Raw genomic sequence first — 15,938 nt, 5'->3', positions numbered from 1 at the left:
TGATAAAAAAATAACTGAATGAAGCCATGTTGGGGTACATACAGATGTAGTTTTTCTAAAACTGAAGCAAAGGTTCGTACGTATTGTGCACAATGCGAATGCTAAGTAAATGAGTGGTGGCACAACGAAAATTGTGTAGGCTTCAGATCCCTTCAGATCTTAGACTTAGGTTTGCTACATCTATATATCTAGCCACAGAGGTAGACACAGAATCAGATGCCAAAATTAATAAACACATCACATATTTCAAATGCCAACAATGAATCATGGAAATACAAGGTTTTTTTTAATAGTAGTCGGTGAGAAATGACCAAAAACAATCGCGTTCTTCACCATCTGGAATTATTTATGATATGCCATCACCATAACATAAGAATTAGAATAACTAAAGATATTGGATAATAAAATATTATTTAATTATTATTAAAATCAAAACTATTTATTCTCTAATTTTCTATAGTTTTAACAAATACTTTCCCAAATTTAATAAGGAAAACACAGACTTCCATATCCCTTTATTGCTTTGTAAGATCATTATGGTGCCTTTCAGGTGCCCAGCTGCAGCACTTGTAGTAAATTTCATCAAATTTAATAACTACAATATGCACAACAATAATATTGTTCATTTCTTGGATCCATGACATAACTTTGTGTGGAGGTCCTCATTTCATCATCTAATATGCTATTGTTCCATTTTCAACCTCCTAATGTATCAGGATTCTACCAAGAAGTCTTCATCACAATGATGCAGAAGAAGCTTCCTTTTAGTGTGGGGTATTTCTACTTGTGTGTAACCATACTGTGTGTTATGTTGTTATTGGATTTTGCACTTTTTGTGTTCTCAAATTGAAACATACCCTTATGCCTTGTTCTGCACTGTGTCTCATATGTATGATAATTGGTTTCTGTGACAATCTATTTGACTAATGTGCTCTCCTTCAGTGTTACATAACTGTGAATTTGTTCTTTTTGTTTTGCATTATCATACATGCTTCCATCAGACATAACATTAAAACCACCTACTTAATATTGTATAAGTCCCCCATTAAGTCATGGACCCACAAGACCTCAGAAGGTACAGTATGTCATGTGGTATCTACCAAGATGTTGGTTGGTCTTTTGAGGTGGGGCAACAATGAATCTGCCTTGGCTTTCGAGCATATCCCAAAGATGCTGAATCAGATAAGAAGTTTGGAATTTGGAGGCCAAGTCAACACCTTGAACTCTGTTTATTAAATCCTTTCTGAGAAAATTCTGCAGTGTGTTAGGGCTCATTCAACTGCTGTAAGAGACCACTGCCATTAGGCAATTCTGTAACCATGAAGGGATGAGCTTAGTCTACATCAATGTTTTCTTAGGCGGTACTTGTCAAAGTAACATCCTCATATATGCCAGGATCCATGGTTTTCCAGCAGATCATTGCCCAGAGCATCACTCTGTGTCTGCCAGCTTGGTTTTTTTCATATAGTGCATATAGATCTTTTTTTGCAGCTCTCCAGCTACTGTAAAAAAAAAATAGCTTTTTTTTCTGGAATCTGACTAGACAGGCTATTCTTCATTTCCACACACATCAACATGCCGAGGGTTGCCATGATCTTTTTGCCAACATTTGTCCACTTTTCGTAGATAAAAAGAAATCATTTGGATCCTTACCCATTTTACCTTCTTCCAACACATCAATTTGAAAAACTGACTGCCCTTTTTCCGCGTAGTATGCAGCACCCCATGATAGCTGCCATCGTCAAAAGATAATCATTGTTATTCCCCTTAACTGTTCATGCTTCTAAACAGATTGTCCTATGAAAGACGATTTAGCCACCTGGGCAAGCCAGGCTTTGCCCCTGCTGCATCCCCTGCAGTATAAATGTAGTATTATATGGCTGCTATTTAAATGAATGGTTGTCCTTGTAATGTTGGCTTGTATCCACTGGAACAGTAGCTCCAACAGATCAGCTCTCCTTTCTCGTTAATAGAGTGGCTCCCTATCTACAGGCCCTAATAGAGCTTAAGGAGACAGCCCAATTATTGTTATGACTGATCTGTATATGTTATATACGTTTCTTAGAGAAACCCATGTCTTTTCATCTACTTGTGTCTAAGCCTATCACATCATGTGTTTTATTCAACCAATTTGACATATACCTGTGATCCATTTCTTAAAAATGCCTAAAAACTCATTTCCTTGATGCTTAGAGATTCCACAATGCAGGTTTAATTACTGAGGAGAAATATAAGCTGAACTTTAATTGTTTGATTGGTTCAACACTGAAAGTGTTTTTAACAGATGCCCTAACAAAAAACAAGCCAAGGAGTCCTGTATAACCCACTGAGCACCCTATAGCCCACTCAAAATGGTTTTTGATGCCGCTTCCGAATTAGCTGATTGAGCGAAACCGCATGGCCAAATATACGTCACCTTACATCAACGTATACTGTACCTCACCTTATGTGGTTATAATTATGATGCAGTCCTAAAGACTGTAGATATTAAAGCTAAGATACATACACCATAACATATCATATTATGATAAACTATGAATCGGCAATTAATTTAATTTGGTAACCACTGCCCACTTTCCATCTGCAGCTAGCAGAAAATTTAATAAAAAATATGCTTTTATTGTAAATGTGATAAGAAAATTAACTGGAGATCAAGGCTAAAGGAGTTTTCCTGGACTATGTATTTTTTTTACAACTGGCCCAAGAACTACCTGCCTGCTGTGCCTGGCTCCAATGTCTGCCGGCACAGACGATTCAACGACTTCAACTGGGGTCACATCAGGTGTGACTGCCTACATTATGCTGATTGAGAGCTGTCTCCTCGCTGCCTAAGTTGGGGGAAGCATGATGTTGGCAGTCATGTCCCTTCGACAGAGCAGCCTAGAAGAAGATCTGCTCTGTTGACGTGGAGCAGCTGAATCACTGGAAGGAATGGTTGGTGACCACTCTGAGCCGGCACCTGGTTTAACAGGTAGGTAGTTGCCTCTGTTAGCACATACCTGCCTGTCAGTTTTTAGGCCCATAGTTAAAAAAATATCATCGTCCTGGACAACCCCTTTAATTATGGTGATTGAAATACTAACTCTGAAGCTCAGTATATCAGGAGTGCTATCATCTGTAACATGTAGTCTTCCTACAAAGCTAACAACAAGAATAAACTATGGTTGTACCATTTTCATTTAAATCAAGAGCGTGGCAAAGAAAATATCAGAATGGAAGAAGAAGGCGGAGGCCAATAATAGTATGATGAAGAGGTTTGAAGAGTCAAGAGCAGAACTTGAGAAAGTTATAAAGACAGCAGAATCATACTTTAAGGAGAAAGGAAATCCTGAAGAACTTCTGAAGAAGCACACTGTAAGTAATGAAATCACTATATTAGTCCTAGCTACACTGAAATGTAAGACCGAGATTTGTGTCATATAGATTTACTTATCTGTCTATTAAGTACCTTATATTTTAACTACCTAAACAAGACACATACTGTAATGCATTTTTATGCTTTGCATCTACTATAGATTTATTGCTCTCCATGAATACATAATCAGCCTGATGATATAAGTGAGCTTTGTAATACAAGTGATTCTGTACTACGTGTAAAACATACATCTGCGATTAAAACCCTAAATGTATTGTTATCGATCACAGGAGTTTTTTGGACAACTAGATCAGAAGGTGCTCAATACTTTCTTGAAAGCTTGTGATGAGCTGACGGATTTTCTACCAGAACAGGACCAGCAGCCATTACAAGAAACTGTCCGAAAATTACATAAACAGTGGAAGGTTTGTAAATCAGATCCCTAGATCATAGAACTTATTGTTACATTATAATACTATGATTTTAGGGGTCATACTGTGAGAGACTGTGTTTCTCGACTGTAATGTGAATTTCAGAAGCAATTGGGGCTAAATAACATTTTATTGCTACAAACAGTCCAAGGTATATCATTGTCCTTCTTCTGCAACTAGACAAATCATACAGTCATAAATAATCTAAATACTTAAAGGGGCTTTACCCTACCCTTTAAAGTGTATCCAAGGTCAGGTAATATAAAAAATCCTATACCTGCCTCATGGACTTAACAACACTCCTCCGAACTTGCAACTGTGTTAGTCACCTTAGTTAGGACATCGACATGCTTAGCTGCTTTGGTCGAAATGTGAAGACAGCATTCATTGATGCTTTGAGACTGGCAGGGAAAGTATTGGTTAAAGAGAGAGCAACAGAGTCATCGTGGTTTAGAAAAAAATTGACATATTTTATTGAAACATTCATTTAAAAATATAACCCAAACAAAACACAAGTGAAAAGCAAGGTAGACAATGAAATATCCGATCCAGCCAGAGCAAAGCCTGCCCTAATATTAAATATTTGATCAAATTGGCGTAAATTTACAAATAGGAAAAAGTTAGGGCATCAAACCATAAAAATGCAAACACATGGGAAAACATGAGAGAGCACTGCACCAAAAAATTCCTGACCAAAGAAGTAAGAATTGTAAAGAATTTTTGTATAGTTAAAATTTAATAAAGTGCATGGTAATGTCAGGATTAAATAGGTTGTACTTAGACTGACCATATGGTGGCGTACTTTATAGTGCAATGATGACAGGCAGTCAGACCAAACCAATCAAATAAGGTGCAGTGTGCATGTTTCCAATGCTGGAAGATTTTAGCGAATAGCAGGACATTTTAAACAGAATTCCCCAAGGACAAAATGAGGGAAAATAACCTCTCATAACTGAATATCTTGATGACAGGGGAAATCCATCATAAATGGTTGACCCTAAAAAAACTGGTATTCTTACCAATAGTAGCAGGCTGAAGTGGTCGGACAAGGATAAGGATGGGGGACGCATCCTTATCCTTGTCCGACCACTTCAGCCTGCTACTATTGGTAAGAATACCAGTTTTTTTAGGGTCAACCATTTATGATGGATTTCCCCTGTCATCAAGATATTCAGTTATGAGAGGTTATTTTCCCTCATTTTGTCCTTGGGGAATTCTGTTTAAAATGTCCTGCTATTCGCTAAAATCTTCCAGCATTGGAAACATGCACACTGCACCTTATTTGATTGGTTTGGTCTGACTGCCTGTCATCATTGCACTATAAAGTACGCCACCATATGGTCAGTCTAAGTACAACCTATTTAATCCTGACATTACCATGCACTTTATTAAATTTTAACTATACAAAAATTCTTTACAATTCTTACTTCTTTGGTCAGGAATTTTTTGGTGCAGTGCTCTCTCATGTTTTCCCATGTGTTTGCATTTTTATGGTTTGATGCCCTAACTTTTTCCTATTTGTAAATTTACGCCAATTTGATCAAATATTTAATATTAGGGCAGGCTTTGCTCTGGCTGGATCGGATATTTCATTGTCTACCTTGCTTTTCACTTGTGTTTTGTTTGGGTTATATTTTTAAATGAATGTTTCAATAAAATATGTTAATTTTTTTCTAAACCACGATGACTCTGTTGCTCTCTCTTTAACCAATGTTGCTTTTGAGTCGGTATAGGAGGGTGTTCGGGGGGATGTTTTTCCCCCACTTACACCTCTCTTTTGACATTTGGGCTATTTTTCTAATCAGGCAGGGAAAGTAGTAGTAGAGGGTTGCGACGCTGGTCCAAGCGTTGACTTGTCGAGTCTGTCTCAGACCGTCAGCTCAAAAAAAGCAATCTCAGACAGACTTAGCACTACCTACTCCATCTAGACCGGTTCCTGAGGAATCTTGGCCTTCACCTTGTAACCCCAATACAGGAATCTGAACATACACTCCCTGACAGAAGTTATGTCGCTCATCCATGTTATGTAAATAAAAGCTTATAACCTGACGTTAAATTCACCCATTGGTTTTATAAATTACTCTTTTGAAAGCTGAAACCCTCCCAAATTTGGTTTAGGTAAAGAAAATAAATTGGCAGCAATGCTGAAATATTGATCAATTAATGAACACAGAATGGTCAGATTTTGGCAAGACAAAAGTTTTGTCACCTGGTCATATAATGCACCCAATCCTAGTTTACATCCTCACCGGTGCTCAGTAAATGATCGGTTAATTAGTGGGTGTGTATAAAAAGAAACTCAGCACCCCAGACCTTCACTTGAACTGCAACTTGAGCTCTGACGACATGCCAAAAATCCAGCCTGCGACCAAAGCCTTGATTATGAAGAGGCTGAAGACCAGATCTACTGCAGAGGTGGCTGGCACCTTTAATGTGTCTCAGCGTCAAGTACAAAGAATTAAAAAAAGATTTGAAGAGACTGGAGATGTGTTTGACAAGCCCAGGTCCGGCAGACCCCGCAAGACAACAGCTCAGGAGGAACGTTTGTTGGTTAGAAAATCCAAAGCAAGCCCCTCTTCCACTGCAGCAGAGCTCCAACAGGCTTGGTCACCTCAAGTCCCTGTGTCAACTAGAACAGTTTGTAGGATTCTGTTTCGAAATGGCCTCCATGGTCGAATCAGTGCCCAGAAGCCAGCACTAAACAAAAGGCAAATAAAAAACAGTGTGGCATTTGCAAAGTCCCACAGCTTGCTAAACAGATGGACGCTGGAAAAGTGTCAGAAGGTGGATTTCTCTGATGAATCTTCAGTAGAATTACACCACAGCCGCTGCAAATACTGCAGGAGACCTACTGGAGCCCGTATGGATCCAAAATACACCCAGAAAACAGTTAAATTTGGTGGTGGAAAGATCATGGTCTGGGGTTACATTCAGTATGGGAGTGTGTGAAACATTTGCAAGGTGGAAGGCAATATCAAGAAGTATTAACTACCTCTTACATTCCAAATCATAAAAGGGGTCAAATTCTGCAGCAGGATGGTGCTCCATCTCATACATCCATCTCTACAACAAAGTTCCTCCAGGCAAAAAAGATCAAGGTGCTCAAGGACTGTCCAGCCCAGTCACCAGACATGAACATCATTGAGCATGTTTGGGGTAGGGTGAAAGAGGAAGCTTGGAAGACAAAACCAAAGAATCTAGATGACCTCTGGGAGGCTTGTAAGACTGCTTTCTCTGCTATTCCTGATGACTTCATTAATAAATTGTATAAATCATTGTTGAACCGCATGGATGCAGTCCTTCTAGCTCATGGAAGTCACACAAAATATTAAATATGACTACTAGCACCACAACTTCATTCACCAATGTTATGCAACATATAATTGTATTTTAAGATAATTATTTGTTTGAATATCACATTACTTTCTGTGGGCGACACAACTTTTGTCTTGCCAAAATCTGACCATTCTGTGTTCATTAAATGATCAATATTTCAGCATTGATGCCAATTTATTTTCTTAACCTAAACCAAATTTGGGAGGGTTTCAGCTTTCAAAAGAGTAATTTATAAAACCAATGGATGAATTTAACGTCAGGTTATAAGCTTTTATTTACATAACATGGATAAGCGACATAACTTCTGTCAGGGAGTGTACAATGGTGCCCCCTGTGTTGCATCTCTGGAGAGGGAGCCTGAGGCTGACTGCTGGGAGTTTGCATATGGTGTGGTACTGCCTCCATGGAGCTGATTACATGTGGTGGACAGCATGAGCAGCACACAAGAAATCTATTCTTCTTGGCTGATAGCACCACAAGTCACTGACACACAGTATTTCTGGCTGGACAGCAGATGCCTACTCAGAGATATTGGCAACACCTATGCGGCCTACTGAGTCAATGTAGCGTCTGGTGACAGATACAGATGTCACGGAAGCAGCTCCAGGTTGAGATGCAACATGAGTATGGTATTTTTACTTTCTACCTCATCCTGGCTTTATTGACAATAACTTTTATAGTAAGGGAAACCCCTTAAAGCTTTATATCCTCCAGAAGGGATGTGCTCGCTGCTCACAGTAGAAGATCTATAATTAGGGTATGAAATTAGGGAAAGCATTAATACATTGAGTCCACTTTGGAAATAACGATATGCATGGATATTTCCCAACCACTATAGGTGAATTCTACAGTACAACATTGCAGACCCTTATGTTAATGTGAAATGTTTTCATTTTATACCTGTTAATATTAACATTTAAAAAAAATCACCTGGAATTGATGTATAATAATTCCATGAGTCTGGTTTTTATAACCATGTTTAGAAGTGAATATAATTAATTGCACTGTATTCGATTATTTGTATGGCAGGATTTTCAGGGTGAAGCTCCCTACCACATACTGCGACTGAAAGTTCAGCTGGAGAAGAGTAGGATTCTTGGCGCGGTTGAAGAATGCCACGTGGAGCTGACCAGAGAGAATAAAGTCTTACCAGTAGATGGAAGTGAAAAAATCATTAAAGAACATCGGGTACGTGCAATTAAAGCATGTGCATTCTTACATAATTTGCTGATGAAAATGGCAATCCAAATCCATGTAACAATGTATGTGTCTCTGTGCTCCCCCTATTCTTGTAGATCAGTGATCCCCAACCTTTCTTACTTTGAGAACCATATTCAGTTCTGAGAGATGATTGTGAGCCACATCCAACTTCCACCCCTTCCACCCCCGTAGCGTCACCCAGGCTCCCCATTACCAGTATAATGACATCCAAAGCATCCCCATGTCTTACAAGATTTGATTTGAGGATCATTCAAGCAATTGTTAAGCAAAAAGATGTCTTCTATCGTTAGAGTTATTACATTTGTATAAACGTATTTCTTTATTGTGATTTGCAATCTTTTTTTTGTATGATTGTAAATTAGGCTTTTTATGGTGAGAAAGGCTGCTACCAACTATGTGAAAAGAGGTTATGCTTTATTGAGGAGCTGTGTTTGAAACTACAAGAAAGGGACCCTGTAAAAGGAGTGTATGAAAGCACAAGAGAGCTGCTGAGAGATCTAAAAGCTGAAATCGACAGCACACATCTCAAATTAATGGAACATCCCGACAAATGGGAAGATTTCAAGATCAGGTAGCATATTCCTGTTGGGATCAATCATTTCAATGCTCTTATATGGCCTAAATGTAATAATATGTTATGGAAATTTTTATTTTTATTTTTGATAAAGTAAATAAATATTTAGTACTTTTACAGCGAATTTGTCTGCAGGTTTTGCTATGTAATCTGAGAGCAGCATTATGTAGGGACAGGGACCCTGATTCCAGCGATGTGTCACTTACTGGGCTGTGTGTTGATGTTTCAATAAAATCTGTGTTTTACCACTAGGAGATTATCATCAGAGGACTAGTTGTCCCGTGCCATGTAGTCCTCCCGCTCTGTTTAACCTCGCCCCCACCACTGAGCAGCAGATTTCTACCAATGTACACTGTACACAGAAAGCTGCCAATCATTGTTGGAGGCCGGGTTATATAGAGCTCAGCATTCTGAGCACTGCTAGATCTGTAGCAGAAAAAACTGTGATTGTATCATAATGATAACATGAAGACAACTAAGTGATACATTGCTGGAATCAGTGGAATCAGACTCTCTGCCCCTACATCATGCTACTCTCAGATAGCAAAAACCTGGTGACAGATTCCCTTAAATTTTCCAACAATTAATTAGTTAATAAGATTTTTCATAATTCAGGTAAATGTAGATTAAATGATTGGTGCTTTTATATTTTTTATAGATTGACAGTGGTTAATTTGTTTTTTGCTTCTAATTATTTTTTATATCCTTTATTCTTATAAGAAAGAAATATTAGTATGGTGATATGATATTTCTTACATTGATACTTTAGGTTAAAAGGGTTATCAGACTGGCTTGTGGCAAAGGATAAGCAGTTGAAACAAATCAAAAAAGAAGTAACGGAAGTTTCTAAATTTGAACAAATGAAAGCTTTAGTACAGGTAATATACTTTATATTTAATGCTTTGTTACGATGTAAATTTTATTAGGGTTTACCTCTACAGTGCAGAAAGAAAGGTTGATGTATCATAATATGCAATGGTGTGAACAGCGGTGTGGCATTAACAGAACAAATGTACAGAATAAACAAGTAGCATATCATGTGGATATCACCACAAATATCTGAAGTCACATTGATCGGTATATCTTACAGATGAAAGTAGTAAAAGTATATAACATAATATCTTAGAGGGTGGCTGCGCCCTGCCCTATCATTAAAGGGGAGTCAATTACACCTTCTTGTGCGGTGATATCCAATGCTTTGTTATCTGAGTTAAAGAGAACCTGTCAACTAGTCAAAAAGTAGCCAATTTTTGCTATTATTTTATTCCTGCTGCTTCACTTAAAAATCCTTTTTTCTTTTTAAAAGCCATCATGTGGTACCAGAAATATGGGCCTGTTTATTCAGAACTCATTTTTTTAATCTTTGCCAAGAGGGCGTTGCTCAAGGGTTTTATGGGGGAATTGTCTTTAAGCTGCTCAGTATTATTTCCTTTGTGAGCTACAGTGGCCACCAAAAGTTTTGCATTTTTTTTAAAGTGTGATTACTTCTGTCTGGTTGTTGTGATAAGAGATAGAAAAGACAGCGCACATAGCTTTATCTGTATAAAAGTAAATACCAGGTCCCACAATCAGTCTGACTCACCTTCTGAGGTTGTGTGAGTCACAACCAACTGTGAAGCACCTGTAAAGGCCCCGTCACACTTAGCGACGCTGCAACGATCCCGACAACGATACGACCTGTCAGGGATCGTTGCTGCGTCGCTATGTGGTCGCTGGTGAGCTGTCAAACAGGCAGGCTCACCAACGATCAGGGGAGCAGCGACATCGTGGAAAGAATCTTTCCACGATGTCCTGCTCCTGGTTACCAGCCTGCTGCTGAAGCAGGAGCAGGCTGGTAACCATGGTAAACATCGGGTTACTAGGGGCACACGCGCACCTAGTAACCCGTTGTTTATCATGGTTACCACTCTGCTACAGTGAGCGGGAGGTTACCGCTCACTTTAGCAGGCCCGTAACCATGATAAACAACGGGTTACTAGGTGCGCGTGTGCCCCTAGTAACCCGATGTTTATCATGGTTACCAGCCTGATCGCTGCTCCCGCTGGTCACACACAGCGATGTGTGCTGACCAGCGGGAGGGCAACGACCAAAAAATGGTCCAGGACACTTTGCAGCGATCAGCGACCTCACAGCAGGGGCCTGATCGCTGCAAAGTGTCACACATAGCGACATCGCTGGTGAGGTCGCTGTTGCGTCACCAAAACCGTGACACAGCAGCGATCTCGCTAGCGATCTCACTATGTGAGACGGGGGCTTTAGATGGCCGCTGCAGGAGACCCCGCTGATCAGTAAACAATGAGAGGAGATAAGAAGTCGGGCTAATCCTCCACGCTGGTCCAGAGACACACAAGGGTTAATGATAAACCAAACCAGGGCCCTGAGGAAGTGGCAGTGTAGCCACAAAACGCTAGGCCAAGTAATAAAGAAGGTTTGGTTTATCATTAACCCTTGTGTGTCTCTGGACCAGCGCGGAGGATTAGCCGGGCTTCTTATCTCCTCTCATTGGTTGTTGTGATGCCATTTCCCTGGTGATGAGTTGAAAGTGCATGAAGTTGTCATCATGCAAGACCTTAAGAAAGAACCTATACATGTTTGGTAACTACGAACTCATAATGACCTAGGGAATCATAATGGCAGGTCAGTTTTAGCATTTCGTAAACATGGTAAAAAAATAAACCGAAAAAACAATTGTGGAATTGCACTTTTTTTGCAATTTCATCGCACTTAGAATTTTTTTCCTGTTTTCCAGTACACAATATAGTAAAATCAATGGTGTTGTTCAAAAGTACAACTCATCCCGCAAAAAACAAGCCCTCACATGGCCATATTGACGGAAAAATAAAAAAGTTATGGCTCTGGGAAGAAGGGGCGCAAAAAACGAAAGCGCAAAAACGACAAAGGGCTGTGGTGTGAAGGGGTTAACTCAGGTGATTAGCTTGGCCATTGCAACAGGCGAACATTTTTCTTTACTGACCAGTTTTTGAGTACATTGGATGTGTGCTTAGGATCATTGTCTTGCTGGAATTTCCATCCCCGCCTACTTTGGTTTTACCATGTGGCAGCATTACATTCTCCAGTATATCATTGTACATGGTACCATTCATATTTCTATCAATTCTATACAAAGGGAGAATGGCAGATGCTGAAAATCATCCCCAAACCATGACATTGCCACCACCATGTTTCACTGTAGGTGTTTGGTACCTTACATCATTACGTTTTCCAATTGGGCAGTATATATAGTGCTTGCCATCACTACCAAACAGACTGAGCTTGGATTCATCCCACCACAACACCTTAGACCAATCTGTCTCTTTCCATTGGCTGTGTTCTTTGGCAAACTTTGCAGAGATGAAAGGCTTCTTGACTGGAACTCGTGCATTTAACCCTACTGCCCTTAGCTGTCACACCACAGTTTGGAGACTCACTTTGACCCCATATTCTTCGTTCATTTCGTGCGAAATCTGTACAGCACTTTTATGGACATCAGATACTGACTTTTTCTTAATAATGTGATCAAGTCTTGAGGAAGTTTTCCGTGGTCGTCCACTTCTAGGTTTGTCAGCTGTTCCACAACCTTCCTTTTCTTTCTTTAATATACCTGACACTTGACTCTGGGAACAGATGAATTCCATAGCTGCCTCTTTTTGGCTTGTGCCTGAATTCACTCTCAGAATAATAAGCTTCCTGACATCTGGTGATAAATTTGGCTTTGTTTTTGCCATGTTTTAATCTCAAAACACACAATAGAATAATCATTTAGGCAAAATTCGACTACCCATGACAAAATATGCAAAATATTTGGCCCAGCAATGCTGAAAACTAACACAGAAAGGGATAAAACAATGTCAAACACAATTTTCGTCCTTATAGCTGACAACCATTTGCTTCTGGTTTACTAAAATCACCAGGAAAATGGCATCAAAACAACCAGACAGAAGTAATCACACTTAAAAAAAAATGCTAAACTGTACGTCCCCTTGCTAAAAATCCTAAAATTTGCATCAAATCCAAAAGGCTCATATCTCAAGAAACTTATGACGGATTTAAAAAAAAAAAAAAACAGAATACTTAAGGGAGCAATGAGAATAAAGTTAGATGAAAAAATGGCTACTTTTGACATGTTAATAGATTATGACAAAAGCATAAAAAGTGAAATTAATAGACTTTTCTCAAATTATGCTGATTTACCTCAATATCACAGAAACTTTATTTTTTTAAGAGTGAGCTCAAAATCTTGTAGGGTGATCTTTTCTTGAAGACACCAATTGTGAAGGGGTTGGGGGCTGATTCCATGAAGCATCTAAAAGGAAAAGTCGACTGGTGCTCAGATCTGGCAGGGTGTAGCCTGTTTCACAGTTTTGACGATTTGTTGGTTCACAGAATATTATGCGAGAATTGATTTACCTATTCTCAAAAATTTAGAACGAGAGAGTCACAAAAATGGTAAATCAATTCACCAATGCTTCCCAAAGGGCAGTGGATCAGTTAAATGCCAATCAGGAAAATATTTTGCTCCAATCAGAAGGGTTAATTTGCAAAAGGAGGATATAGCTGCATGTTCATAGAATCATAGAATGTTGTTGTCGGAAGGGACCTCCAGGGTCATCGTGTCCAACCCCCTGCTCAATGTTAAGTGTTAATCTGCCAAAGAATGAACTGGTTGCTTGTAAAGGGTTAATCGGAGCCCTTCACTTCCTACTCTAGACACATAGACAGCCACATCCACAATGCACTGAGAAGACTGTGACAATTTACCGCACTTGCTGTTTCCAACCTCATCCTTCTACTGCTGTTGCATGATACGCAGGAATCCATATTACATCTCTTTACATAACTCCACCATCATAAAGTACGATAGCAACACAATAACTCTCCTTTTGGTTTACATGCTGCACACTCCCAGTCTTTCCCACGCAGGGGTGTCTCCCAGCTCTGAAGCAAGAAGTCTCAAACAGCTGCCCCAATAGTTAGACATCAGAGAGCCGGACTTTCACTTAAAGAGTAACCATCATTTTTTCATAAATCAATAGTGAAAATAAGAAACTTTGTAATGTATCTTATTTAGAGAAATCCTCTTCTTTCTACTCCTGAACTTATAAATTATTCTCAAATTTCTTAGTCCAAGGGTAAAATCTGTCTTCATTGAACACAGATTTTCCCATTGCTGAGATAGGGGATGACAGTTGATCCTCATAAAGTTCTGTAGAGAACTGTAACTGTTGTTTCAAGAGAACTTGCAGCAGAATGTCTATGTCTGCCTTGAGCTCCTCCCTCTCCTCCTCCTCCTCTCTCCATAGAATTTTAAAAGCACCAACTGTTATCTCCTATCTCAGTAATGTGAAAATATGCACTGAATATAGATTTTGATGATTTTACCCATGAATTGAGAGTGAATAATCAATCCAGGAGAAGAAAGAAGCAAATTTCTATGATAACATATTACAAAGTTGCTTGTTTTCATGTGTACTATTGACTTATGTAATAAAAATTACAACGCTGGTTACTTTTTAAGCCTCTTTTTCTTTAAGTGTCAGACCTTTCATTACTAAATTAGACAGGTTTTTTTTTGCTTTCCTAATTATGAAAGTGAGACTAAAATCCAAAACATTTCTCAAATTTATATAAAGTTTTCCATGAGGTGATCAGTAATTTTTTAAAATCTGTTTAACAAGACATAACTTTGTTTCGAGATGTTTACCTTCTACACCATTGTCAAGTTTCCGGAGGGAGTGGGGCTAGAGGCTCATCTAAACATCAAGGGGCATGAGATAAGGAATATAACGTGCTAGTGAAATAAGTGATCAGTATGCCACATGGAAAGGCCATGAGTACAGATGGGTACAAAAAAATTTAACTATTGAGGAACACTAATCTAAATCAGCACAGCAGTAGGTGCAGATCAAACGGTGAAAACTTTGAAGTAACCTGCTATATGGGCTGATTGACCAGTATCCATTTTGAGTTTGTAAAGCCAGAACTGCCGAACAGAGGTTGTCTGCTAGGTGACGATATGAGACAATTGACGGTTCAGTAAATGTATACTGAGTCACAAATACAATGCTGGAGATGGAAATTTAGGGGACAGCCAGGACCACCGCCGGTACATGCCGCTATTGAACACCAGATCACTAAGGAAAGGGATTTAAAAATATGATTACAAAGCAGGCTTCAGCACCTTCTGTATAAGAAGAGGTAAACTCTAAAAAGTGAAAGCCTAAAGCAGTAAACCATCTGAAACCAGAAACCACATTACTAGAGATTCATAGGTATGAAGCAGTGCCAGATAATAAATGAAATTAGAACCTACATACATTCTGCTTATACTCAATTGAATAAATATGAGATAAAATAATATAAACCAATATCTTTATTCTGCAAATATAGTTATACAAAAAACACAACAGAAGAACTAACTGTAAAACACCTCATTAAAAAAACATTTGGGACGGCATGACAAATTGCAGAAATAAGGCTCATTTTAATTAATATAGTATACATATTAATGAAATAATATCTAAATATCAAGGAAGGTGACTCTAAGTTATAAAAATGAAAAAGATCTGATAATCCAAGGCAATCACACAAACCAACCAAATTCAAATGCTATATATGCAAAATAGACCTGTAACCCTTGACAAAGCAAAATGTGAAACGTGATGATGTACTGGACAGTGTGTTGTTTGGCTGGCATGGTGTCATCCAAGGTGAGGGAAGGAATAAGTGTAAAATGACGGGAAGAGGGGGAAGGGAGCCCAACAACTAGGGAAAGGGGGAGTGGAGACCCCTAGGCAGATCTAATATCACCCTGCCTACCCTATCGTCCCTATATAGGTTCCACACCTATCGCCGAGCAGGAACCTAAGCCCTAAATGTCCCTAGAGCTTGGCCCTAGATAGAGAGGGGACAGGTTGAGCACTAGTCAGACCCCACTACAAACTAAAGACAACAAGGTAAACAAACAAAGGGGATACACTTAGCTTGAGCAGACTCCAAAGAAATAACGCAAACTGTCTTCCAA

General features: G+C 39.0%; 1 protein-coding gene across 18 annotated transcripts in view; it reads left to right on the top strand.

Moving 5' to 3' along the window:
- SYNE1 (spectrin repeat containing nuclear envelope protein 1) overlaps nt 1-15,938 on the top strand; it is a 613,834-nt gene that overhangs the window by 286,119 nt on the left and 311,777 nt on the right. For all 18 annotated transcript variants that reach the window (XM_073672712.1, XM_073672713.1, XM_073672718.1 and 15 more), the window contains 5 exons: nt 3,190-3,354; nt 3,646-3,780; nt 8,152-8,310; nt 8,706-8,914; nt 9,687-9,795. In XM_073672712.1, the coding sequence (XP_073528813.1) occupies nt 3,190-3,354; nt 3,646-3,780; nt 8,152-8,310; nt 8,706-8,914; nt 9,687-9,795 (777 nt within the window). The remainder of the gene's footprint in view (nt 1-3,189; nt 3,355-3,645; nt 3,781-8,151; nt 8,311-8,705; nt 8,915-9,686; nt 9,796-15,938) is intronic.

This window comes from Phyllobates terribilis, unplaced genomic scaffold (assembly GCF_046119375.1).
Source record: "Phyllobates terribilis strain yellow unplaced genomic scaffold, ASM4611937v1 Scaffold_3__8_contigs__length_932513732, whole genome shotgun sequence".
Classification (NCBI taxonomy): Eukaryota; Metazoa; Chordata; class Amphibia; order Anura; family Dendrobatidae; genus Phyllobates; species Phyllobates terribilis.
This window is presented reverse-complemented; position numbering and strand designations above follow the sequence as displayed.